The sequence below is a fragment of the Pan paniscus genome, chromosome 16, assembly GCF_029289425.2.
Source record: "Pan paniscus chromosome 16, NHGRI_mPanPan1-v2.0_pri, whole genome shotgun sequence".
NCBI classification, from domain to species: Eukaryota; Metazoa; Chordata; class Mammalia; order Primates; family Hominidae; genus Pan; species Pan paniscus.
The window spans coordinates 79,240,484-79,267,732 of NC_073265.2; the positions used below are offsets into that span (position 1 = coordinate 79,240,484).

The window sequence follows — 27,249 nt, forward strand, 5'->3', positions numbered from 1 at the left end:
GTGAGCAAAACTTCCGATCTTACCTTCGGGTGCCGGGGCTCCCCTCGAGTCCCAGGACTCCCCTTTACCTGCAGAGTCTCCTAGAGGAAAGTCTGAGGGGGTCCGTCTCCCCAGACTCGGGCGTTTCCGGATGCCTGACGCCTCCCCGCAGATCTCAGGTTCTCAGGAACCCGGGGTGAAATCCCGAATGGTCTCTCCAGCCTCAGAACTCCCCTGAGCTCTTGCTTGGGACGGTGGGGCCTAATCATTTCCCAGCGCCGTGCCTCTTTCCCTTGAGCTACACCAGCTCTATGTCTGGTGAAGGAAGTGGTTAGGGCAGAGATAAGCCAATTCACAGTGTGAACCTGGCATGGGAGGCGGATGAAGTGAGAAAATGTTCTGCTCGGATTATTGAACATTGAAAGAAGATTGTTACCTGAGGAAATCCTAAAAGAGTCATTATGAGCAAAGTGAAGCAAAAATAGATTGCAATGAAATTGCACCGCTGAACATTCGTTCTGTGCGGCTTGAAGAAAAGGAGCCTTACCCACTCCGTGGCAGTAATTTTATAAAATGTACCCTCTATAACCACAAAATAAGGTCGGCCGGCGCTGTGGCTTACGCCTGTAATCCCAACACTTTGGGAGCCGAGGTGGGCGGATCACCTGCGGTCAGGAGTTGGGAGACCAGCCTGGCCAACAGGGTGAAACCCCGTCTCTACTAAAAATACAAAAAAAGTAGCCGGGCGTGGTGGCGGGCCCCTGTAATCCCAGCTACTCGGGAGGCTGAGGCAGGAGAATCGCTGGAACCCAGGAGGCGGAGGTGGCAGTGAGCCGAGATTGTGCCACTGCTTTCCAGCCTCGGCGACAGAGCGAGACGCTGTCTCAAAAAAATAAAATAAAATAAGGTGAACATTTCCGTAATCTTTATTCCCTTGGTCAGGCCAGCTCCTAACATTTGCAGGCCCTGGGTAAGAGTACAAATGGAGTCCAGCATACCGTATGTTTAAGTATTTTAGTTATAAATCAAGCAACAAATTGTTAAGTAAAATATAGTCTGTTTTCCTACATTGACAAATAAACCCTCATAATGATGTAGAAGGCCAGGTTCATCTTCAGAATCCCTAGACTCCTTAGACTACCTGGAAACACAGCTGGAATATGGCAGTGTGGGGAGAAATGGCCCCCAGTCTTTTCCCACTTCCCTTTCTTTTCTGGTTTCTGGTGCCCACCTACATTCCCTGCCAGGAGCCTTGTAGACCATCCTGATACTCCAAGCCACATCCAACGTCTGCCCATACCTCTGCAAGCAGCCATGCCTTTGCCACCTTTTCAGATCGAGGAGTGCTCACATTAGCAGCTGAGTCTGCCCTCAGGTGAAAGCTGAGAAGGGCTCATGCAGGCCATGGTGTCATTTGGGCAGTAAATTCCAGGGGTATTGGTACCCTGAACATGGTCTAGACTCCAGAAGAGGGAAACTAGGCTTTGGGTGAGCATATCTCCTTGGCCCCATGGGTTACTCATTTTTTGTAGAGGAAAGAGCCTCGAAGAGAGCCAGAAGTTTTCTCTAAGTACATGGCCCAGGTCAGGGCAATTCTGCAAGCAATAAGAATTTATTGAGTCCTGGTCATATACCAACCACTGTGCTAAACTCTAGTCGTAGGGTAATAGGTTAACAAGGAATACAGTAAACTGATAAGTACAACACAGAGATATGTTAGATGATAGAGGTGAGCACAGGGTGCTTCTAAACACAGATGTGTATCATCTGTTTTTTGTTTTTGTTTTTGAGACAGAGTTTTGCTCTTATTGCCCAGGCTGGAGTGCAATGGCGCAATCTCAGCTCACTGCACCCTTCGTCTCCCGGGTTCAAGCGATTCTCCTGCTTCAGCCTCCTGAGCTGGGATTACAGGCATGCGCCACCACGCATGGCTGATTTTTTATATGTTTAGTAGAGATGGTGTTTCACCATGCTGGTCAGGCTGGTCTGGAACTCCTGACCTCAGGTGATCCACCTACCTCGAGCTCCCAAAGTTCTGGGATTACATGTGTGAGCCAACACGCCTGGCCTCATCTGTTTTTTATACCTACAATTCTGCCTTTTTCACAATATCAGATAAATTGAATCATATAGTATGTAGCGTTTTCTTTTCTTTTCTGATTCATTTTACGTAGCATAATGCATTTGAGATTATCTATGTTGTGCACATCAGTAGTTTGTAATTTTTTATTCCACAATATGAATGTATTATAATTCATTCACCCACTGAAGTACATTTGTGTTGTCTCTAATTTGAAGCCATTATAAATAAAGCTGCTATAAATATTTAAGTGCAGATTTTGATGTGAAACATAAGTTTTAATTTTCCTACTGTAATACGCAGGAATGTGATTGCTGAAACATATGGTATGTTTAACTTTGTAAGAAACTGCCAAACTGTTTTCCAAAGTGGCTATCCTATTTTGTATTACCACTGACAATGCTTATACCTCTTGACAAACACTGATCTGTTCCCCATTACTCAGTTTGCATTTTTGAGAATGCTGTATAAATCGAATTGGACTGCATATAAATTTTGAGACTGTTTTCTTTCACTCATCATAATGTCTTTGAGATTCATCCATGTTGTTGTGTGGATCAATAGTTTTTTGCTTTTTATTACTGATTAGTATTCTATTATGTGGATATACCACAGTTTGTTTATCCATTGATAAACCTGTTGAAGGACATTTGGATTGTTTCCCATTTTTGACAATTATAAGTAGAGCTGTCATAAACATTTGTGTAGAGGTTTTTTTGTGAACTTACATTGGTGGTGGTGGTGGTGGTGGTTGTTGTTTTTGTTTGAGACAGGGCCTCACTCTGTCACGTAGGCTGGAGTACAGTGGTGTGATCGTGGCTCACTGCAGCCTCGACCTCCCTGGCTAAAGCAATCCTCCCACCTCAGCCTCCCGAGTAGCTAGGACTACAGGTGCACATCACCACACCCAGCTAATTTTTGTATTTTTTGTGTAGATGAGGTTTTGCCATTTTGCCCAGGTTGGTCTTGAACTCCGGGGCTCAAGCAATCTGCCTGCCTTGGCCTCCCAAAGTGCTCGGATGATAGGTTAGTTTTAATACTCCTAGGGTAGATACTCAGGAATGGGATTGCTGGGTCATATGGTAAATATATGTTTAACTTTATAAGACACTCTCAAATCCTTTCTCAGAGTGGCTGTCCTGTTCAGCATTTTCAACAGCAATGTATGGGAGTCCAGTTGCTCTGCATCTTCACCAGTGCTTAGTATTGTCAGTTTGTTTGTTTGTTTGTTTGTTTGTTTGTTTTAGAGACAAAGTCTCACTCTGTTACTCAGGCTGTAGTGCAGTGGCATGATCACAGCTCACTACAGCCTTGACCTCCCTGGCTCAAGCAATTCTCCTACCTCACCTGGGACTGAGGTACACGCCACCCCCACCCCAGTGGTTTTTTAAAATTCCTTGTAGAGATGGGGTCTCACTGTGTTGCTTAGACTGGTGTCAGACTCCTGGCCTCAAGCAATCTTCCCACCTTGGCCTCCCAAAGTGCTTGGATTACAGGCATGAGCTGCCACACCTGGCACTACTTTTTATTTTAGCCATTCTAATATGTATGTAAAATATTTTAAACATATATTTACCATATGCCCCAGCAATCCCATTCCTGAGTATCTACCCTAGGAGCATTAAAACTATTAAAAGTGATCCATGGGTTATTAAGAAGCATGTTAGTTTCCTAATATTTTGAGGTCTTGTATACATTGAACCATCGAAATTTCTGTTATTGATTTCTAAAATAATTCTGTTGCAGTCAGAGAACATACTTTGTATTATTTAAGTTCTTTTAAACTTAGTAAGAGTTGGTTTATGGACTGGAATATGGTTTGTCTTGGTAAATGTTTCATGTGCACTTAAAAATAATTTGCAATCTGCTGTTTTGGGTAGAGCATTCTGTAACTGTCAATTGGAAAAAATTACTTAATAGCGTTATTGAAGTTTTCTGTATCCTCACAGATTTTTCTGTTTATGTGTTCTATAATTTATTGAGAAGAGGGTATTGAAATCTCTGACTGTAATTGTGGATCTTCCTGTTTCTCATTAAATTCTATCCATTTTTACTTTGTGTATTTTGAAGCTCTGTTATTAGGTGCATAAACATTTAGGACTTTTATACCCACTTGATCAATTGACACCTTTATAATTTTTTTTTTTTTTTTTTTTTGAGACGGAGTCTCTCTCTGTCGCCCAGGCTGGAGTGCAGTGGTGCAATCTCGGCTCACTGCAAGCTCCGCCTCCTGGGTTCACGCCATTCTCCTGCCTCAGCCTCCCAAGTAGCTGGGACTTCAGGCGCCTACCACCATGCCCGGCTGATTTTTTTTTTGTAATTTTAGTAGAGACAGGGTTTCACCGTGTTAGCCAGGATGGTCTCGATCATCTGACCTCGTGATCCGCCCGCCTCAGCCTCCCAAAGTGCTGGGATTATAGGCATGAACCACTGCGCCTGGCCCACCTTTATCACTATTAAATGAACTTCTTTATCGCAGGTAATATTCTTTGCTCTGAAATATACTGTGTCTGATATTAATGTAGTCACTCTAGCTTTCTTCTGATTAGTGTTAGCATAGTATACCTTTGTTCACCCTTTTAGTTTTGGCGTATTTGTGTCTTAATATTTAAGTGGGGTTTTTGTGCACAGCATATATTGAGTCTTATCTATTCTGACAACTTCTATCATTTGATTGGAGTGTTTACATTTGATGTGATTATTGATATGGTTAGATTTTGCTATTGTTTGTCCCGTCTGTTCCTTGTTCCCTTTTTCCTCTTTTTGCTTTTTTAAATTAAGTATCTAAATTGAGTATTTTCATGTGTTTTATTGCTTTTGTTGGCTGGAACTCTTTGTTTTATTTCCTTAGTGGTTAATTTAGGGTTTAGAGTATGCATCTTTAACCTAGCATAGCCTACCTTCAAGTGATATTGGTATACTTCCATTTCTCCCCTCCTAGCCCTTGTACTATTATTGTCATACATTTTTCTTTACATATGTTATTAATCCTACACTACATTTTTATTTTTTTGTTTAAGCATTTTAAATATCTTTTAAAGAGATTCAAATAATAAGAAAAATATTTTAATTTGCCTAATGCATCCAGTGTTTTTCACTTCTTTATGTAAATTTCTGTTTCCACCTGATATCATTTTATTTTATTTATTTAATTAATTAGTTTGAAACAGGATATCTGTCACCCAGGCTGGAGTGCAGTGACACCATCATGGCTCACTGCAGCCTTGACCTCTCGGGCTCAAGTGATCCTCCAAGCACATGCCACCATGCCTGGCTAATTAAAAAAATTTTTTTTTGTAGAATAAAGGTCTCCTTTTGTTGCTCAGGATGGTCTTGAACTTTAGGGCTCAAGTGATCCTCCCACCTCAGCCTCCCAAAGTTCTGGGAGCTACTATACCCTGATCCTTTTCCTTTAGCCTAAAAGCCTTTCTTTTACGTTATTTATTTTAATGCTAGCTTGTTGATGATGAATTCTTTCAATTTTTGTATGTCTAAAAAGGCTTTATTTCACTTTAATTTTCCGAAAAATATGTTTTCTGGATATAGAATACCAGAGTGACAAGTTTTTTTCTTTCACTACTTTCAAGATGTTGCTTCACTGTTTCTCACTTGCATGGTTTCCTTCAATAAGTCTGCTGTTATTTTTTACTTTGTTCCTCTGTACATGGGATGCCTTTCTTCTTCTGGCTGCTTTCAAATTCTGTCTTTATCCATAATTTTATATAGTTTTTCTTCTCAAATCTGTGGGTTTATAGTTTTAATCAAATTTAGAAAATTTTTGTTCATTATTTCTACAAAATTTTTTTCTGTTTCTTCTCTCTTTTGGGGATTTCAGTCACACTTGTATCAGGCCACTTCAAATGATCTCACACCTCAGTTCTTCTCTTTTTTTCAGTCTTTTTTATTCCTTTGTTTCATTTTGTTTCTATTGCTGTGTCTTCAAGTTCACTAATCTTTTCTTCTGGCCATCTAATTTTTCTTCTGAAATCTTCATGTTAATCTAATCTGATGTAGTTTTCATCTCAGACCTTGTAGCTGTGTCTCTAAAAGCTCAACATAGATTTAGAAAGATATAGATACAACAGTTACAGCTTTATAACTGTGTGGAAAAAGTTATAACTGTTTTGTCTGCTAATTCTAATATCTTTATTGACTCTGGTTCAGCTTTAGTTGATCAATTTTTCTCTTTATTATGGCTTATATTTTCTTGCCTTTCTATAGTCCAAGTAATTTCTTTATTGGATCCTAGACATTGGGAATTTTACTCCATTGAATGCTGGATATTTTTACATTCCTCTAAATATTCTTGAGCTTTGTTCTGGGATGCAGTATGTTACTTAGAAATAGTTTGATTATCTAACTTCTCAGATTTGATGGGTGACAACAGAGGAGCATTTATTCTAGGGCTAATTTTTCCCACGACCGAGGCAAGATATTTTGGAGTACTCTGCATAATCCCTGTGAATTATGAGGCTTTCCAGTCTTGCCGGTGGAAACAGGCATTATTCTTGGCCCTCTGTGAGCTCAGCTTACTCTCCCCACTAATTACTTCAGGTGGTTCTTTCCCCAGTGTCAGCTAGTGTCCTCATACTCACACATTGAAAGCATCACAGATGTACTCCAGCCGGTAAGAAAAGATGACAGTGGCAGCAGGGCTTTTACGAGACTTCATGGACCCTAGGCACTCACACAGTCCAAGACCCTACTCCACTATATATTAAGCACCTTAAAATTTATCTCATGTTCTACATTAAATATTTTTTTAAAAACTGTAACATATGAAAGCCTTTTCATAATGTACACAATATTGAGGGTTTTTTTTTTTTTTTTTTTTGAGGCAAGGTCTCACTCTGTCATCTAGGGTAGAATGCAGTGGCACAATCTTAGCTCACTGCAACCTCAAACTCCTGGGCTCAAGAAGTTCTCCCACCCCACCCTCCCAAGTAGCTACAGATGCATACCGCCATGCCCAGCTAATTTTTAAATTTTTTGTATAGATGGGATCTTGCTATGTTGCCCAAGCTAGTCTCAAACTCCTGGCCTCAAGCAATCCTCCCACCTTGGCCTCCTGAAGTGCTGGGATTATGGGCATGAACCACCCCACAGGCCCTACAATTTTGAATTTTCTGAAGTAAAGATTACTTGTTCTCTTCTTGTAGACATGAACTTTATTTGTATACATATACAGACTTTATATATTTATAAGTTGATGTATGCATATATATGTGTGTGTATACACACACACACACACACACATAGAGTGGAGCTAATAAATTGTAAATATTTTTGTAAATATTTAATTATCATCCACAGGAGCAATAAGTATTTCATTCCTCAAATCTGTGGCACAGATAGAAGTGGAAGTTTATGGGTCTTATTTTGGTCAATTCTTTTTTTAATGTCTCAAACATTTCTGGAGGCTCTTGAAAAATCTCATGGGCCCTGAGCACTGTGTCTGCAGAACTTCTGGGCAGCAGCAGTGGGAAAGGAGAAAAGGGAACAAATCAGACAGTCGGGATTGGGAGTGCTTGAACTGCATCTGATGGGGGGTAAAGGAAAGAAAGGGAGGAGAGTCGTGGCTCACTGCCCACCTGGCTTGGGCACAGCCATCTGCAGAGAGAGAATGAGGAGAAGGCATAAGTTGTAGGGAGAGGGTGAATTGTATTTGGGACAGAAAGACATCTGCCCTCCTATCAACAAGGGTATAAAATTCCTCTTTCCTTCTTAGTACACATCATCTAGGGTTGGCCTGGAAAATACCTGCCTCCTCTAATGTCCTTACTAATATGAAGAGCATATCCTAAGAATGTGGTGATAGTCCTCTGGTAATTAAGGAAAATGCCAGTCTGTGGAATAAGCAGTCCCTATAGGCTATTGTGCTAGAAAAGGATGGTGTGCTATCTTCTCATTGCTTCCTTTCTTCCAGAATTCCTTTGTTTACTTCTCTTATCAGCTTTTCAGTTTCATAGAGGTTCCCAGTGCCACCTTCTGTGATGTCATTCCCAAGAGGAAGTCAGACCCAGAAGATAAAGCGCCCCATTGGTACACGAAAGGGACCATTGGAGTTGCCACCCCCAACAGAGAAGGACTGGCCTAAAGACGATGAACAGGATCATGTCCTCGTGGATCCAGATGAGGAGCTGGATTCCTTGCCTCAGCCTTATCGAATGATCAACAAGCTGGTAAACCTTCTGTTTGAGCAGTCTTGGGAAATTATTGAAGAGAGGAACGCACTGAGGGAAGCTGAGAGCAGCCAGATCCAGCCCACCGTCTACCCTCCACTTGGAGAAATCCAGGTATGGAGTAAGCAGTTGACCAGGAGCCCCTGTTTCTCAGTTGAGTGTTAATAAATGAAATCCCCTGATCCAGGAAGGAATTCCTACTAGAAAGCTGCATTCAATAAGTCAGTGCATTTTTGAAAGATTAGAAGCATGCTGATGTTGATTAAAATGATCTGGTAATTGCCTGGGGAAATATGGGGTGTTCTGGTTAATTGAATACTATCCCTTTATATTCAGTGGTTGTTACTGAAAAATCTTCTTAATGTATTAATCTACTCTCTTGCTGGATGGCTGAGGATCTGCTAGTGCCTTGGCTACCATTCCTCCCACAGTGCACTAGCTGAATAAAGTACAGGGCCTGTGGTCATGCCTAGTGTTGCGAATATGCATTTGTTCTCAACTTATTTGTTTTCTCTATTCTCTTTGCCCTAACAGTGAAATACTATGAATTTCTTGATGCTTAGGCAAGAGTTTTAGATGAGCACTATGTTTGGGAATGTTGTTTTTTGGGGTTTTTTTTTTTTTTTGAGATGGAGTTTCGCTCTTGTTGCCCAGGCTGGAGTGCAATGGTGTGATCTCGGCTCACTGTAACCTCCGCCTCCCAGGTTCAAGCATTCTCCTGCCTCAGCCTCCCAAGTAGCTGGGATTACAGGGATATGCCACCATGCCCGGATAATTTTTATATTTTTAGTAGAGATGGGGTTTCACCATGTTGGCCAGGCTAGTCTCGAACCCTTGACCTCATGTGATCTGCCCACCTCGGCCTCCCAAAGTGCTGGGATTACAGGCGTTAGCCACTGCGTCCAGCCAGGAAATGTTATTATTATCTAGGAAGGGCCCCTGAATGTCTCTGAGAAGCTAACTCATAATATTTGAAGACAGTGACAACTGAAAATAATATTTTTTCTTTGTTTTCCCAGCTCAACAAAATGCCAAATTGTATGGCTGTTTCCCAAGACTATGTGTTTATTGGAGGAGCCAAAGGATTCTCAATTTATAATCTGTACAGTGCTAAACAAATATATGCGTGGGAGAAGCTTAAGGTTGATGTCACTTCCATCTGGGCCACAGATTTGGGGAATGAAATACTTATTGCTCCTGTGGATGAAATGGGTATTGTTCTTCATCTTCCTTTTTAGTCTCATTTACAGGTACCTGTAGACTGTTGTCAATTTAATCTCCTTTTGAGGTATTGGTGGGGCCAGGCATGGAGACTTCTCCCCGGTCATGTAATAGTAACTATATGTACAGAACAGGTATGGTGGGTCAGGTACTGTTGTACCATTTCACATGTGCTAGCCCATTTAATCCTCATGGCAGCCTTAGGGGGGAAGTAAAATTTTTTATTCCTGTTCAGAAGAGGCAACTGACTTATGGAAGCTAAATAACTTATTTGAGGTAACATGGAAAGTCAGGCTTCAAACCAGGCAGTATGGCCCTAGAGTCCACACCCTTCCAGCACTCAGCAGTCCTCTCATACAAACCAGAGCTTGCTCTTTTTCCCTCAGCCTGAGGATGAACCAGGCCTCCATGAGGAGTATGGTATCGAAAACTGTAGACAGTGTCCTAGATAGGTGAGCTGTTACTCTTGGTTGCCCCCCAAAAGCTAGGCTCCCTCTAGCCTGTCCTTATGTTTGGGTGAAACAGACTGTTACCTCTGGATTTGAGGAGCTTTCCTATTTTGTGGAGGATGAGAAGGCAAATGTCAGCATTGGCTGGAAGTGAGTGAGGTGGCTGTGTCATATTGTGGCAGGCAGAGCGGAAAGTGCCTGCTCACTTGGAGATCATCTGTGAAGGCATGCATCTCTCTAGACCTCAGGCTCTGCTCAACCAGCACAGGCACACTGAAGAACTTTCTGCAGGAGAGTGACCTGACCAGACTGGCATTTAAGAAGGGCACTCTAGCAGGAGTTTGAAAAAGGCAAAATGAGAGGCAGAAAAACTATGCAGTCATTAAGGAGAGAAAATTCTGAACATCTGAACCAAGACAGGGGCTGTTAAAATGGAAAGAAAGGCCAGGCGTGGTGGCTCATGCCTGTAATCCCAGCACTTTGGGAAGCCCAGGCAGGTGGATCACTTGAGGTCAGGAGTTTGACACCAGCCTGGCCAACATGGTGAAACCCCGTCTTTACAAAAAATACAAAAAAAAAAATTAGCCAGGCGTGGTGGGCACCCAGGTGCTCGGGAGGCTGAGGAAGGAGAATTGCTTGAACCCAGGAGGCGGAGATTACAGTGAGCTGAGATCGCACCATTGCACTCCAGCATGGGTGAGAGAATGAGACTCCATCTCAAAAAAAAAGAAAAGAAAAAGTGTACTATGGTTATGTAAGATGTTAACATTAGGGGAAGCAAGACAAGGGATACAAAGAAACTCTGTACTATTTTTGTAACTTTTTTATAAGTCTAAAATTAGTTCAAAATAAAAAGCCTAAAAAATGAAAGGAATGTTTAATGGAAAAACTTAGGGAATGATGGAATATGCATATGGGTCAAGTAGTGGGAAAGTGTGCCTGGGGGGCAATGAAGGAGAATGCCTCCCCCTTTGTGCCTTAGAATACTGGGTGGATGATGATGTCATTTCTTGATAACAGTTATGGGAAAATAAGATTTCAGGGTTCTGTGAGTTGAAGAATTCCATTTGAACATGTGCAGACTTGAGGCATCTAGGGATACCTCTGTGGGAATGTTGATACTCAGAAGGAGTTTAGTGTAAAGATAGGATCATATGTATCACACTACATTATACTAGTTGGTTTCAAGTCTGTGTAACCCTGAATATGATGAATCTGAAGGTAGACTGTCTTGGTGTCCCTAGCACATTTGTTGGCATGAATCAGATATCCCATGAATCTGTACTGGGTTGAGTTAGACGTTTACCCACAGTGGGCCAGATGCCTTTACAAGGTTATATTATAGTATAGAGAGGCAAGTCATAAGTATGTGGGAGGCACCTCAAGAAAGAGGTAAGAATTCATCGTGGGTGATGGTTGTATACTGGAGCCATTAGGTTAAATGAGAATTAGATTAACATATTTACTTATTAATTCAACAAAATTAACTGCACGAGGAGCTTGTTGGGATTGAGAGGCAAGACACATGGAACAGTGAGCTATGATCTTTCCCTCAAAGAATCTATGAATTCTCAAGAGGAATACAATACATTTGCAGGAAACAGTTGGATAATGGTGTGAAGCAGTAAGGGATGGTGTGCTCAATCAGGCAGATAGGAATCAACCAGTGGATGGATGCAGCCCATGTCTTACAGGAGACGTCTGGGAGATGCCGGTGGAGCCAGGGTAGGTGGAGAGGACCCAGGAAGGAAAACAACCCGAACATTCAAGAGGGGTGGAGGAAGGCAGGGAGACCAAGAACAGCATAGGCAGTGGAGGGGCTGGGAAGGAGGCCTAAGAATGAGCGAGCTCATGATGGTAAGTTCACAAAGTCCAATATAAAATTTCCAATTTCTCTTCAGCTCAATTGTCTGTCTTAACATTCTCACTTATTTTTCTGTTTCAGGTATCATTAGACTCTTTTATTTTTATAAGGAAGGTCTTTACCTAGTCAAAGCCATCAATGAAGTGGTGAGTTCCTATTCTTTCACCATTAGCTGGGCCAAAAGCTGTAGCAAATTAAGTTTATTTTTAATATGGAAGCAATGATAGCTGGCCTAGATTAGAAAGAAATAGAGACCTCCATGGCCAGAGAGCCTCCTCCAAAATATCCAATTAAAAGATCTGCCACCATCAAAGGGTACATGCTGAATTCCTTGGATTTAGTTACCCTGTTGTCAAGAAATGAAAATTAGCAAAGGAACTCCAGATTTTTCTTTTGAGAATCAGACCAACATATCTAATAAGTACTTAAAAGTCCCTAAATATCCTGGGCTGTTTCACATTCCCCTTCCCTTGCCCATGCTGTTCCTTCTGCTTCAAATGCTCTCCTTGTCTCCCTGCCTGCCTTGTCTCCCTACCAAAATTTCCCCCATTCTTCAAGACCAGCTCAAATATCTCCTCTAAGATACTTTCCCTTACATACCCAAGAGGAGCTGATCTCTCCCTGCTTTGTGCCACTGACAAAGAGAACACAGTTTCTACCACAGTGTTTCCCACACCCTCTACCCTAGTTTGTTCATGTGACTGCTTCTCCTGAGGGAAGAGGACCTGTCTTATTTACCTTTTGAATCCCCTTTTCCCAGATCATTGCCTACAATACTGTAAGTTCTCAGAAAGTATTTTTCAAATCAATGAATTCCCGAAAGAGAGGGTATTGCTCAGAGTAAGGTTTTTTTTTTTTTTCTTAAATAGAGACAGGGTCTTGCCATGTTGTTGCCCAGCCTGGTCATGAACTCCTGGCCTCAGGTGATCCTCCTGCCTCAGCCTCCCAAAGTACTGGGATTACAGGTATGAGTCATAGTAGATTTTTTTATTATAATTTGTCTTCTAAGAAATACTATTGATGGGCACCAAGGCAATTCAGTGGGGGCCAAAAGAGAGTATTTTCAACAAATAATGCTAAAACACTGGAAAAACAAATATGGAAAAATGAACCTCAACTCTACTTCACACCATATATAAAAATTAATTTGATAGAGATTTTAGATCTAAATGTAAAGGCTAAAAACATTTCTTCTTGGAAAAAAAAACCACAGAGGAATTTTTTTGCTACCTTGGGGCAGGCAGAGATTTCTTAGGACAATGAAAAGCACGAATCATAAAAGAAAATATTAATATTGGACTTCATTCCTCACACCATATACAAAAAGTAACTCAAAATGGATCATATACCTGTATGTAAAACCTAAAACTATAAAACTTCTAGGCTGAAACATAGGAGAAAGTGATCCTGGGTTAGGCAAAGATATTTTAGCCACAATACCAAAAGCATGATCCATAAAAGAAAAGATAAACTGGACTTTATCTAAATTAAAAACTTCTGTAAAAGATATTGTTAATGGAATGAAAAGACAACCCATAGACTGGGAGAATTCATTGCAAATTACATATGTGATAAGGGACTTGTAACCGGAATATATAAAGAACTCTCAAAACAAGGAAAGATGTAACTTTTTTTTAATGGGCAAAGGATTTGAAAAGAAGGGGTCACCAAAGAAGATGTATGGAAGGCAAATAAGATGCTCAAGATCATTAGTCATTAGGGAGGTGGAAATTAAAATCACAATGAGATATAGTTACACATGTATTAGAATCCTCAAATTAAAAACACTCACCAAAAATAGGCCAGGCACGCTGGCTCATGCCTGTAATCCCAGCCCTTTGGGAGGCAGGCAGGTGGATCATTTAAGGCCAGGAGTTTGAGACCACCCTGGCCAACATGGTGAAACCCCATCTCTACTAAAAATACAAAAATTAGTTGAGCATGGTGGCAGGCGCCTATATCCCAGCTACTCAGGAGGCTGAGACAGGAGAATCACTTGAACCCAGGAGGCAGAGGTTGACGTGAGCTGAGATTACACTACTACACTCCAGCCTGGGTGACAGAGCAAGACTGTTTCAAAACACACAGATACACACAGAGACACAGACACACACACACAAAAAATAAACAAACAAAAAAAGGAAAATAAAAAAATAAATAAAAACACCATACCAAGTGTTGGCAAAGATATGCAACAATTGGAACTCTTCCTATGCACTGCTGGTGGTAAAGTATAATAGTACAACCACTTTGGCAGTTTCTTCAAAAGTTAAACATGTACTTACCATGTGATCCAGCCATTCCACTCCTAAGTATTTATCCAGGAGAAATGAAAGTGTATGCCCATACCAAGGCTTGTACGTGAATGTTCATAGCAGCTTTATTTGTAATAGCCAAAAACTGGAAACCATCCAAATGTCCATCAACAGGTGAATGGATAAGTAATTGTGGTGTATCCATACAATGGGATATACTATTCAATAAAAAGGAGTGAACTATTAATGCATATAACATGTATAAGTTTCAAAATAATTATGTTAAGTGAAAGAAGTCATAAAAAATACATAACTGTATGGTTCCATTTTTATAAAACTGTAGAAAATGCAAACTAACCTAGTGATGGAAAACAGATCTGTTGTTGCCTGGGGCAACACAACACAGAGGCAGGAGGAAACATTTGGAGGTGATGGATATGTTCACTGTCTTGATTGTGGTGTTGGTTTCAAGAGGTACACATATGTCAAAACTTATCTAATTGTACACTTCAAACATGCTATTATGTCATGATACCTCTAATAAAGCTGTTAAAAAATTTCAAATTTCTGCTCATCGAAAGATGCTATTAGAGTTCAGTCAGTAGCAGGAGCAGAGAGCGGACCCCAGAGAGCCCTGAACAGCCCCACCTCCACCCGTCCTAGTGACAGTCACACCCTGGAGGAGCTACAGTTGTCGCAGCTGGCCCTAGTCACCATCACCACTACCCTGAGCAAGGAGGCTGAGACCCAGCAGCTGCCAGTCCTCAGCAGTGCCCACATGTGCACCACAAGAAGTGGTTGCTAGGGTGGCTAGGACAAGAGGGTCATTGCAATGAAAATTTCAGAAACAGATGATTCAATGTCAGGAATGGATATGTTTTCATCCACAGAAAGGACATCAAGGAGGTGTATTTGGACACAGACAGTCATAAAAGAATAACCCCAGGAAGTGCTTTCCCAGTGTAGTAGATGGAGTTTGAGGTTATTGAAGGGTATGGAGGTCGCAAATGTTACAGGCCCTAATTGCATTCCTATGCAAGGCAAGTAGATCTGCAGCAGACTAACCATTATGAATGCTGTCCGCATTGTAGGGCCAGTCCTCCACTCACTCACCAGCCGAATTATCAGAACAGTGAGAGTGAGGAAATGACCAAAGGTCAGAGAGTGTTCCTGAAGGCCAGGCTCAACAGCTGGCCCAGGCATGGGCTTCTAGCCTGTGGCGACCCTGTGGGTACCCACATTATTGTGGTGCACCACTATTGTGGCTGTGACAGCCAGGTGCCCACACTATTGCAGCCGTCCTGTGCAGGGAGAAGTGATGGAGGTACTGATAGCCAGGGTGCAGGAGAACAAGGTGGACCAGTGACACAATCCTACACCACAATTCTCCAGGGCCCCTTCTCACCAAAGACAGAGAGGTCAGCAATGAAGAGGAGAAGGAAAATCAAGATGAGACACAAGGTCAGCAACTGCAACTTCAGTTACAGATGTAGATGTCCAGAAAATCCTAAACTCCACTGTGGCAGAGACAAAAGCAAGGGATCCACCAGCTGAGAATGCCTTGGATCCTGAGGCTGGGCAGGGTGGGGGTGATTTATTTATTTATTTTTTGCCTGTTAACCAGATAACTAGAACTAATTGCATTATCAGTGCAGCATCTGGTTTTTAAAAAGCCAAACTGCAAACTGCTAATAAAGGCCTTAAATAATAAATATAATAAGAAAATGTAAAAACAAGCCAAAGACTGGGAGAAAATACCTGTTTTATATATATATACTTTATATATATTTATATATCCTTCAAAGTATTTGTATCCAGAATATATAAAGAACTCCAAATCAGTAATAAAAAGACAACCCAATAAAAAATAGGCAAAAGACTTAAACTGACATTTACAAAAGGAGACAGTGTTTCACCATGTTGCCCAGACTGGTCTTGAACTCCTGGACCCAAGCAGTCTTCCCACCTTGGCCTCCCAAAGTGCTGAGATTACAGGTGAGGTAGTTTCTTACAAAGTTAAACCTATGATACATCAAGCCCATTTTTAGGTATTTACCCAAAAGAAATGAAAACATTTGTTCACAAAAAGATTTGTACAAGATGTTCATAGCAGCTGTATTTGTAATAAAAAAAAAAATAATCAAGGCCGGGTACAGTGGCTCCTGCCTGTAATCCCAGTACTGTGGGAGGCTGAGGCGGGCGGATCACGAGGTCAGTAGAACAAGACCATCCTGGCCAACACGGTGAAACCCTGTCTCTACTAAAAATACAAAAAATTAGCCGGGTGTGGTGGCACACGCCTGTAGTCCCAGCTACTTGGGAGGCTGAGGCAGGAGAATTGCTTGAACCCAGGAGGCGGAGATTGCAGTGAGCGGAGATCGCACCACTGCACTCCAGCTTGGACAACAGAGTGAGACTCCGTCTCAAAACAAAAACAAAAATGAAAACAAAAAAACATAATCAGAGAACAAATAAAAATTTGTGGTAGACTAAGTCAATGGAACACTAATCGGCAATAATAAATAATAAACAACTGATGATTACAACACAGCAGATGAAACTCAAAAACATCAAGTTGAACGACAGAAGCCAGACACAAAAGAGTAGGTTCTAATTATGAAATTATATGAAACTTAAGAACAGGCAAAATTTATCTGTGTTAGTGATGGAAAGCAGAACATTGGTTGCATATGGAAGTGTAGTTGGCTCAAACAGGCATACGGTAACTTTCTAGGATAATGGTAACGTCCTATACCTTGACTGGGTGTAGTTGGCTCAAACAGGCATACGGTAACTTTCTAGGATAATGGTAACGTCCTATACCTTGACTGGGTGTTAGTTAGCCTGTGGCGACCCTGTGGGTACCCACATTATTGTGGTGCACCACTATTGTGGCTGTGACAGCCAGGTGCCCACACTATTGCAGCCGTCCTGTGCAGGGAGAAGTGATGGAGGTACTGATAACCAGGGTGCAGGAGAACAAGGTGGACCAGTGACACAATCCTACACCACAATTCTCCAGGGCCCCTTCTCACCAAAGACAGAGAGATTAGTTACATGGACGTATAAGTTTGTCAAAACTCATCAAGTTATGCATTTAATACCTGTGCCTTTACCTATATTTAAATTTTATCTTTAAATAAACTCTCCTAAGAAAAAAAAAATACTGGGAATGTCCCGCAACTCATTTTATGAGACCAGCATAACTATGATATTCAAATTATCAGGGATGTTACAAAAAAAGTACTGTTGGTGGATTAAAACACACAAAAATATTTAAAATCCATTAATTCATGATAATATATTTTAAACACTTTATTGTCACAACTTTGGAAGTTGTGAGGGAAGTTTCAGAAACTCAGTATTCTGAAAACTGATAAGGGAAAGAATCAAGCTTTTATTCTGACTTTTTCATATGGGCAACCAATTTCAAGGCAACAAAATAGTTGATGATGGAAAGATCTTCCTTATAGAAGAATTCTAATAAATGCAGAAGGAATGATAGAACTGAGGTAGCCTACTCTTGTTGCCTATTACAAAGAATGGTCTAGGCAATAACCACCAATGGCTGATGGGGAAGTTTGTAATAAAGGAGTCAGGATGATAACTGTTCTCAACTGTCAACCTTAACATTACTAAAAGAGAGACAACCAGCTATTATGAGCCTCCTGATATGATGCAGTAGGAAGGACACAGTGCACCTGTGGAGTGTTCTTGCCAAAACATTGAACCTAAACCTAATCAAAGCTGTAGATCTGATTATCAGTTTACAGGAAATACAGGAACCATGGAGATGCAATCAATCCAGTTCACAATGCGAAAAATTCCATAGGACAAATGACACGGTTTCTTCAACAAATAAATGGCAAACAGAAAAACAAATGAGGGAGCTAATATAAATTAAGAGACTTAGGAGATACATTAGGCCGGGCATGGTGGCTCATGCCCTATAATCCCAGCACTTTGAGAGGCCAACTTGGGAAGATCACTTGCAAGCCAGGAGTTCAAGACCAGCCTGGGCAACAAAGTGAGATTCCATCTCTCTTAAAATTTTTAAAAATTAGCGAGTCTCAAAAAAAAAAAAAAAAAAAAAAGATAGCATAACCATTCACATTGAGCCTCTCTGACCTTATCCACAATTTGAGCAGGTTTCATACTAAGGTTACATTCAGTCTCTACCATAGTCTAAATAGAGCCTTTTGTCCAGCAACTACCAGAGTTTTCAGTGTCATGTAGAATTTATTTCAATTTAGTTGAATAATTGGATGCCAGCATAGGCTTTAGGGTTTGCACACCTGACCAGGAGATCCAATAGTATGCCAGATGTCACCAGGAGCATTTAAGAAACCAGGAAATAAGTTCAAAAACCTTACATAGAAAAGCGAGTTCTACTTCTTTACATATCATCTTGTCCAATTCCTGTACAAAAATGGGAAGTATGAAGCAGTTTGAAGCATCTTTTCATGTCCCAAGCTTTAAAAGGATCTCTGTTCCTGGGTGCAAACCACAGAAGGTCCTGAAATACATTCTCTGTCAGCAGGCTATGCCTACTCTATCAACATCTCTTTTGTTTTCAGGATGATACCAGCAAGCAAACTACCTGTATAAAGATGGAGATCTCTCAAGGAGGGGACTTTGCAGCCTTCCTCCTACAAGGCAAGATTAACCAAAGACTGTTAAGGTTCAAATTTTCAGTCCCTTCCAATCTTCCAAATGATTGCTTTTGTCCCTCCAAACCTTTTATTTAGAAATTATTTTCAATTCAAAGAAGAGTTGCAAAGAAATTACAGAGTTCCCTTATGCCCTTCACCCAGCTTCCCTAATATTAATGTTCAACATGGCCACACCACATTTGTCAAAACTAAGCAAATGACATTGGTACAGTACTATTAACTAACTCTTAACTACAGATTTTTTTTTTCAGATTTCACTAGTTTTTCCACTAATCTTTTTTTTTTTTTTTTTTTTTTTGCTCCAAAGTTCAATCTGGGATACCATATTATATTTAGTCATTGTGTCTCCTTAGTCTCCTCCTACCTAGGATGGTTTCTTGGCCTTTCCTCATTTTTCAAGGCCTTAAAGAGTACCAGTCAGGTATTTTGTAGAATGTCCCTCAATTTCAGCTTGTCTGATATTTTTCTCATAATTCAACTGGGGTTAAGGATTTGGGGGAAGATACAACAGAGGTGACAAGCTTTTCTCATTGCATCATATCAAGGGGTACATGATAGCAGCATGACTCACTACTGCTAATACTAACCTTGATCACTTCAAGTGGTGTCCGCCAGGTTTCTCCACTGTAGAGCTACTGTTTTCCCCTTCCCGTCCTCTGTAAGGAGCAAGTCACTACATCCAGACCACACTCAAGGGAAAATGATAGAAGTACCACCTCCTGGCCAGGCTTGGTGGCTCACGCCTGTAATTCCAGCACTTTGGGAGGCCAAGGCAGGCGGATCACCTGAGGTCAGGAGTTCAAGACCAGCCTGGCCAACATGGTGAAACCCGTCTCTACTAAAAATACAACAATTAGCCAGACGTGGTGGTGGGCACCTGTAATCCCAGATACTGGGGAGGCTGAGACAGGAAAATCGCTTGAACCTGGGAGGCGGAGTTGCAGTGAGCCGAGATCGTGCCATTGCACTCCAGCCTGGGCAACAAAGAGCGAAACTCCATCTTAAAAAAAAAAAAAAAAAAAAGTATCGTCTCCTGGAGGTAAGAGAATCAAAGAATTTTTGGACATGTGTTAAAACCACCACAGTAATTAATAAACACCTTGAGGGAGATACTTTGAGATGATGCTGATGTGCTGTTTCTCTTTAATGTTTTACCCACCAATCTCAGCACTCATCATTGGATCTTGCCTGCTGCAGTTATCACTGGGACAATAGAACATATTTTATTCAAATGCTTGTTGCCTTGATTTTTAACCTTTAAATATTTAGATATATGGTATATTGGCCTCTATTTTATACTCTTGTCCAAGCCCCCTCCAATGTCAGGTATTTGAGGAACATATGCATTTTATTTATTTTGTTTTTTTTTTTTTTGAGAAGGAGTCTTGCTCTGTCACCCAGGCTGGAGTGCAGTGGCATGATCTCGGCTCACTGTAACCTCTGCTTCCCAGGTTCAAGCGATTCTCCCACCTCAGCCTGCCAAGTAGCTGGGATTACAGGTACCTACCAGCATGCCCGGCTAATTTTTATATTTTTAGTAGAGACGGGGTTTCACCATGTTGGCCAGGCTGGTCTCGAACTCCTGACCTCAGGTGATCCGCCCGCCTCGGCCTCTGAAAGTGCTAGGATTACAGGCATGAGCCACCACGCCTGGCCAAGGATATGCATTGTATAATGCTTTGTGTATTCAAGGAAACTTATGCACCATCTGTATTGGTTTCCTGAGGCTGTCATAACAAAGTACCACAAACTGGGCAGCTTAAAACAATAGATATTTATTCCCTCAGAGTCCTAGAGGCCAGAAGTCTGAAATTAAGGTGACCAGAAGATTACTTTTTAAGAAAAAAATTTAGCCAGGATCCCATACCATGGGAGAACAACCTTTCCTAGGTTAACATATACTTGCTATAGAAGCTGAGCATGTTTCTTTGACAAGATAAAGTCCCACAGCCAACCCATGGGTTGTTATCTCCTCAAATATTGGTCAGAAGAATTCTTTAGGTACATCTTTCCCAATTCTAACCCTTCCTCAGACACACTCCTCTCAGTTGCTGATTCTGTATTTGCTGCCTTCCTCCCCAGACAGGTAAAACTGAAGGCAAAATGTCAGTGGATGTGATCGCTTCAGCAGCACATATACTAAAACTGGAACGATACAGAGACGATTAGCATGGCCCCTCTGCAAGGATGACACACAAATTCATGAAGCATTTCTTTTTTTTTTGAGATGGAGTTTCGCTCTGTTGCCCAGGCTGGAGTGTAATGGCCTGATCTCGGCTCACTGCAACCTCCACCCACTGGGTTCAAGTGATTCTCCCACCTCAGCCTCCCGAGTAGCTGGGATTACAGGTGCACATGTCACCACGCCTGGCTAATTTTTGTATTTTTAGTAGAAATGGGGTTTCACCATGTTGGCCAGGCTGAGAACTCCTGACTGCAGGTGTTCCAGCCACCTCAGCCCCCCAAAGTGCTGAGATTACAGGCGTGAGCCACCATGCCCGGCCCCATATTTTTTTTAATGTCAAGGGAATTTACCATTTGCAACATAGAAAATGTGGGGGCTGGGCAGAACAATTTGGTTAAAAAGCTGTTGCATGAGTGCTGTTGGTGTGAGAAGCCCCTGTTTCTCTTAGATAGGTGGTGGTGGGTTGAGGGGATAACTCTCCATGGGAAAGTTATGTGGGGCATGAGGACTTGCAATAACCATTGCAGAACTACTTCTCCTTCAGTGTGTCAAAGTTGCCTGCTACGGAGGTGGCTGGTCTCTTTGCCAGCAGTTCTGAGAAGAAGACAGGCCATTTCTCAGAGGAAACTTGTGGCTCTCTTACAGTTGCTCAATGGTTCTCTGGTTTCCCAATGCAGGAGCCGGAGATATTTGGCTGGATGTGTATAAATTGCCCAAGGAGACTTGGCTCAAGAAACTAGAGCACCCCCAACTCACTTCAAATCCTAAGAAAAAAGTCAGACAGCCGCAACTGGTAGGAAATATCTCTGCTTTCAGCTGATATGTTTCTCCCTACCCCTGACCCACATCTAGCCCAAGTCCTTGGAAACTTATGGTGAATGAGGCCTCTGGGCTATAAGAGAGGACAACAGGAATATTGGCCCCTGTCTCCCAAGTCAATTTCCTTTGGTTAAAATAAGATATTAAAAAGTAGAGGTGTCTTCAGTAGTGGGAATCGCAGTATCTCTAGTCTGGGAGTTGCCTCTCCACTGAGACCACTCCCAGGCATTTCTCTGGAAGGAGGATCTTTTGTCCTGACTCCTGCTTCACTGGTAATCTTTTTTTCCCTCCTGGCTGAAATAATCTTTTCATGCCTCAAATTCCATTAAATTTTTCCAGACTATGGTATAAAGAGGTTGTTCTCAATATACAGAAATATATATATATTTTCTATTATCCTTAAAAAGTAGAAACTCTACCATTTCAGTTTATTTATATATGATGACTGGGCCTTGTGCTGTTTTTTGTTTTTGTTTTTGTTTTTTGAGTCTCGCTCTGTCGTCCAGGCTGGAATGCAGTGGTGCGATCTGTGCTCACTGCAACCTCCGCCTCCCGGGTTCAAGCAATTCTCTTGCCTCAGCCTCCTGAGTAGCTGGGACCACAGGTGCACGCTGCCATGCCAGGCTAATTTTTTTGTATTTTTAGTAGAGACGGGGTTTCACTGTGTTAGCCAGGATGGTCTCAATCTCCTGACCTTGTGATCTGCCCGCCTCGGCCTCCCAAAGTGCTGGGATTACAGGCATGAGCCACCGCACCCGGCCTGTGCTGTGTTTTTAAGATATAGTTGCTCAGTAAATGTTAAGACTTAATTTGCTTATTTATACAGTGTATACTTATTATTTTTACTTTTAAACCACCAACGTTAATATATTAATATTAACTGAGCATCCCTTTAAAATACATTGTATTGGGTGCTAAATAAATTAGTGAAATTATTAATATAGGAGACCAAGATTGAGAGTTACATTCACTGCTGAGCTCAAGTGGCTTTGAATAAATGCCTTTATGCCCAGTGAATATCTTCATAATGGAGTGTAGTCCTATGTCCCTGGGAAAGTTACTAGCCCAGAGATATTCCTCCTCTAAGCTATTACAGAATGTTATTATTTGTACGTATTTTTTGACGCTTCTCACATACTGCCTAGGTTTGTAGTTATCCTGTTATACATGAAAATCCTCTTGTCTTCAATGGATAATAAATTTCTAGATTGTTAAGACCATACCTTCTGCTTTTTATCAACAAATTCCATAGTATCATACTTGGTACTCAAAAAGATATATTTTTGTTTGGACTAATTTGTTATCCAAATAGGAAAAGCACCTTGAATGGGGTGGTTTCTCACCATAATTCACTTCTTTTTCATACACTGAGAAGCAGCCAATGAATGCCAGTTACAGTGGTAGTTCTTTTACTATGAATTATATTTAGAGTTACTTAAATGTAATTCTCAACATCACCAATATGTTTTGCCAATCAGAAATATTTGCCTCAATTTAGATTCTTGTAATGGTGTTCTGACTGATCTCCTCAACTCTATTCATTCAGATTTCCTCTTGTTATTAACTATTTCCTGTTTCCCCACCTACCTTTTAAGATCCTGAAAAATAGGGATCGTGTGTTGAAGTTCTGCAGGCCAGAGGCCCACACAAATACTGGCCCTCCACATCTATTGCATGAATTCACTCACAAGAGTAATTGAGGGGAAGAGAGAGCATGCCAGAAGATTAAAGGGGGTGGTAAACATACATCAAACCTATTGTGAATTAATTTCTCATTTTTCTCCTCAGAACACCCTTGGTCCCATTTCTGCAGATCCTTTAGAAATGGTAAGAAACTTTAAAGAAAATCTCCAGAGAGACTTAAGTTTGTATTTTAGAGATTTTTTAAAAATTATTATTTTTCTTTTCTTTTCTTTTCTTTTTTTTTTTTTTTTTTTTTTTGAGACGGAGTTTCATTCTTGTTGCTCTTGTTGCTCAGGCTGGAGTGCAATGGAGCGATCTTGGCTCATCGCAACTTCTGCCCCCCAGGTTCAAGTGATTCTCCTGCCTCAGCCTCCTGAGTAACTAGGATTATAGGCATGCACCACCACGCCCGGCTAATATTGTATTTTTAGTAGAGACAGGGTTTCTCCATGTTGGTCAGGCTGGTCTTGAACTCCCGACCTCAGGTGATCCGCCTGCCTTGGCCTCCCAAAGTGGTGGGATTATAGGCGTGAGTCACCACACTGGGCCCAAGATTTTGATTTTTACTTGAAATTTACCTTAAATGTCAAATATGCTAATAAAATGTTCTACCTGGGCACTATTTTCAGTTCTCAGTGACTTAATCTTGTGCCTCATATCCATTGCAGATGACCTCCCGTCCCTGAGAATAGTTGACCCAAGTCATTTGGCCAGACGTGGGTTTACCTGAAGTTAAGGGAGCTTAAATTTCAGGGCCCCTCACTTGGGCCCCTGGAAGGTGCCCTAGCAATGTGTTCATATGGTTATATATTTTTGTAAAATTAGCAAAGGTAACATATTTTAACCATAATCACTTAATTCCACTACCTCTTCACTCTAGCTTTCCTCTGTCACAATTTCCTCCATATTAGATGGAATTACAGTGGCCATGGGCATTTTGTGTTCATAGTTCTGTCTTCTTTTTCTTAAAAGAGGGTCCTATGAATCCTGGATTTGCCTCTACCAAAATAACAGCCCAATTCACCAAGCCGAGTGACTTGGGGGTTTTGTGTTTGTTTTGGAATACCTTAGAGAACAGAGCAGTTTCCCCGGAGCTTCCTGGCTGTTCCTCTGAGACCAGCAACACACCGTGTCTTCAGAAGGCATGGCTCTTGGAGGACTCAGGCGTGTCAGTAGAGTAGTGGTGAACTTCTGAAGTGGAAGTATCTCGCTAGAGCCCCTTCTTTTTTCCCTTTCAAAGTTACATTAGGCCAGGTGGGGTGGCTCATGTCTGTAATCCCAACACTTTGGGAGCCTAAGGCAGGAGGATCTCTTGAGCTCAGGAATTTGAGACCAGCCTGGGCAACACAGCAAAACCTTGCCTCTACAAAAAATACAAAAACTGGCCGGGTGCGGTGGCTCACGCCTGTAATCCCAACACTTTGGGAGGCCGAGGCAGGTGGATCACGAGGTCAGGAGTTTGAGACCAGCCTGACCAACATGGTGAAACCCCATCTCTACTGAAAATACAAAAATTAGCCGGATGTGGTGGCGTGTGCCTGTAATCTCAGTTACTCAGGAGGCTGAGGCAGGAGACTCGCTTGAACCCGGGAGGCGGAGGTTGCAGTGAGCCGAGATCACACCACTGCACTCCAGCCTGGGAGACAGCTGTCTAAAAAAAAAAAAAAATTAGCCAGGTGTGGTGGCATGTGGCTGTGGTCCCAGCTACTCAGAAGACTGAGGTGGGTGGATGGCTTGAGCCCTGGAGTGGAGGCTGCAGTGAGTCGAGATTGCACCACTGTACTCTAGCCTGGGTGACAGAGCAAGACTCTGTCTCACAAAAAATAATAAAAATAAAAATAGTTATATTATATTTCATATTGTACAAATAATATATGAATATATCACTCTTGGAAAAGTCAAGGAATTCAGATAAACAGCCCTTTCCAGAGGTAATCACCACTATTAGCTTGACGTGTTTTTTTGTTTGTTTGTTTGTTTTGTATTTTTAGTAGAGACAGGGTTTCACTATGTTGGCCAGGCTGGTCTCGAACCCCTGACCTCAGGTCATCCACCCGCTTTGGCCTCCTAAAGTGCTGGGATTACAGGCATGAGCCACCGCGCCCAGCCCCAGTTGATGTGTGTTTTCTAGATCTTTAGTGTGTATTTACATTCTTACATTTATTTTGAAAAATACAGTTTTGTTTCATGGAATTTTTTTTCTACATAAGTGGCATCATACCGTATATATTTTCTTATAAACTTGCATTTTTTTACTCATCAATTTGTTTGCACATTTTTTTTCTTTTTCTTTTTTCATTTTGAAACAGGGGCTCACTCTGTCACTCAGGCTGGAATGTAATGGCATGATCGTGGCTCACTGCAGCCTCAACCTCCTGGGCTCAAGCAGTCCTCTCACCTCAGCTTCCCAAATAGCTAAGACTACAGTTGTGTGCTGCTATGCTTGTCTAATTTTTAAAATTTTTTATAGAAAAATATGTTGCTCAGGCTGGGCATTATTTCTTCTTAAAATGTTAGGTAGACTTCACTAATGTGTCCATCTAGTCCTGGAGCTTTCTTTGTGGAACTACAAATTCAACTTCTTTAATAGATAAAGCACTATTCAGGTTATCTATTTCTTCTTGAACAAGCTTTTGTACCTTGTATCTTTCGAGTAATTTGTCCATTTTGTCTAAGTTGTCAAATTTATTGGCTTAAAGTGGTTCATAACATTCCATTATTATCCCTTCATTGTCTTTAAAATCTATTGTGATGTCATCCCTCTCATTCCTGATATTGGTAATTTGTGTCTTCTCTCTTTTTTTCTTAATCAGTTTGGCTAAAGGTTTGTCAATTTTATTCATCTTCTCAAAAGAACAATATTTTAGTTTCATATATTTTTCCCTATTGTTTTTCTGTTTTCTATCTCACTGATTTCCAATTTGTTTTTATTATTTCCTTTGTTCTGCTCACTTTGGGTTTAGTTTCCTCTTCTAATTTCTTTCTTTCTTTTTCTTCTTTTTTTCTATTTTTTTTGAGATGGAATCTCGCTCTGTCACCCAGGCTGGAGTGCACTGGCATGATCTTGGCTCACTGCAACCTCCGTCTCCCAGGTTCAAGCAATTCTCTGCCTCAGCCTCCCGAGTAGCTGGGATTACAGGTGCCTGCCACCACGCCTGGCTAATTTTTGTATTTTTAGTAGAGACGGGGTCTCACCATCTTGGCCAGGCTGGTCTTGAACTCCTGACCTCGTGATCCCACCTGCCTCGGCCTCCCAAAGTGTTGGGATTATGGGCCTGAGCACTGGGCCCAGCTCCTCTTCTAGTTTCTTAAGGTAGAAGCTCAAATCATTGAGATCGTCTTTTCTGATATAGGCATTTAATGCTATACACTTGTATCTAAGTACTGCTTTAAAATTTGATTTTTTAATTTTCATTCATTTCAAACTACTTTATAATTTGCTTTTGTATTTCTTCTTTGACTAGTAGGTTTTTATTTTTTTATTTTTGAGAGAGAGTCTCATTCTGTTGCTCAGACTGGAGTGCAGTGGTGCAATCTTGGCTCACTGCAACCTCTGCCTCCCGGGTTCAAGCGATTCTCTTGCCTCAGCCTCCCAAGTAGCTGGGATTACAGGCGCATGTCACCATTCCCAGCTAATTTTTGTATTTTTAGTAGAGATGGGGTTTCACCATATTGGTCAGGCTGGTCTTGAACTCCTGACCTCGTGATCCGCCTGCCTCGACCTCCCAAAGTGCTGGGATTATAGGCGTGAGCCACTGCACCCAGCTGGCTAGTAGATTTTTAGAAGTATGTTATTTAGTGTCCAAATATTGGAAATGTTACAGCTGGCTTTTTTTATGGGCTTCTCATAAAATCCGTC

General features: G+C 41.4%; 1 protein-coding gene and 1 non-coding gene across 17 annotated transcripts in view; both read left to right on the forward strand.

Moving 5' to 3' along the window:
- Nucleotides 1–27,249, forward strand: part of WDR93 (WD repeat domain 93) — a 50,596-nt gene that overhangs the window by 66 nt on the left and 23,281 nt on the right. For 6 of the 16 annotated variants that reach the window (XM_055098969.2, XM_055098970.2, XM_055098977.2 and 3 more), the window contains exons 2-8: nucleotides 8,013–8,355; nucleotides 9,261–9,453; nucleotides 11,857–11,921; nucleotides 12,645–12,740; nucleotides 18,608–18,686; nucleotides 21,566–21,681; nucleotides 23,496–23,534. In XM_055098969.2, coding sequence (XP_054954944.2) covers nucleotides 8,053–8,355; nucleotides 9,261–9,453; nucleotides 11,857–11,921; nucleotides 12,645–12,740; nucleotides 18,608–18,686; nucleotides 21,566–21,681; nucleotides 23,496–23,534 — 891 coding nt within the window. In that variant the 5' untranslated portion in view covers nucleotides 8,013–8,052. Of the gene's footprint in view, nucleotides 1–7,985; nucleotides 8,356–9,260; nucleotides 9,454–11,856; nucleotides 11,922–12,644; nucleotides 12,741–18,607; nucleotides 18,687–21,565; nucleotides 21,682–23,495; nucleotides 23,535–27,249 lie in introns of all 16 variants that reach the window. The other 10 variants (XM_055098972.2, XM_055098974.2, XM_055098980.2 and 7 more) reach the window with 3 other exon arrangements.
- Nucleotides 20,819–20,925, forward strand: LOC112437386 (U6 spliceosomal RNA). The gene has a single exon (XR_003026005.1). It is a non-coding gene; the product is annotated as a U6 spliceosomal RNA (small nuclear RNA).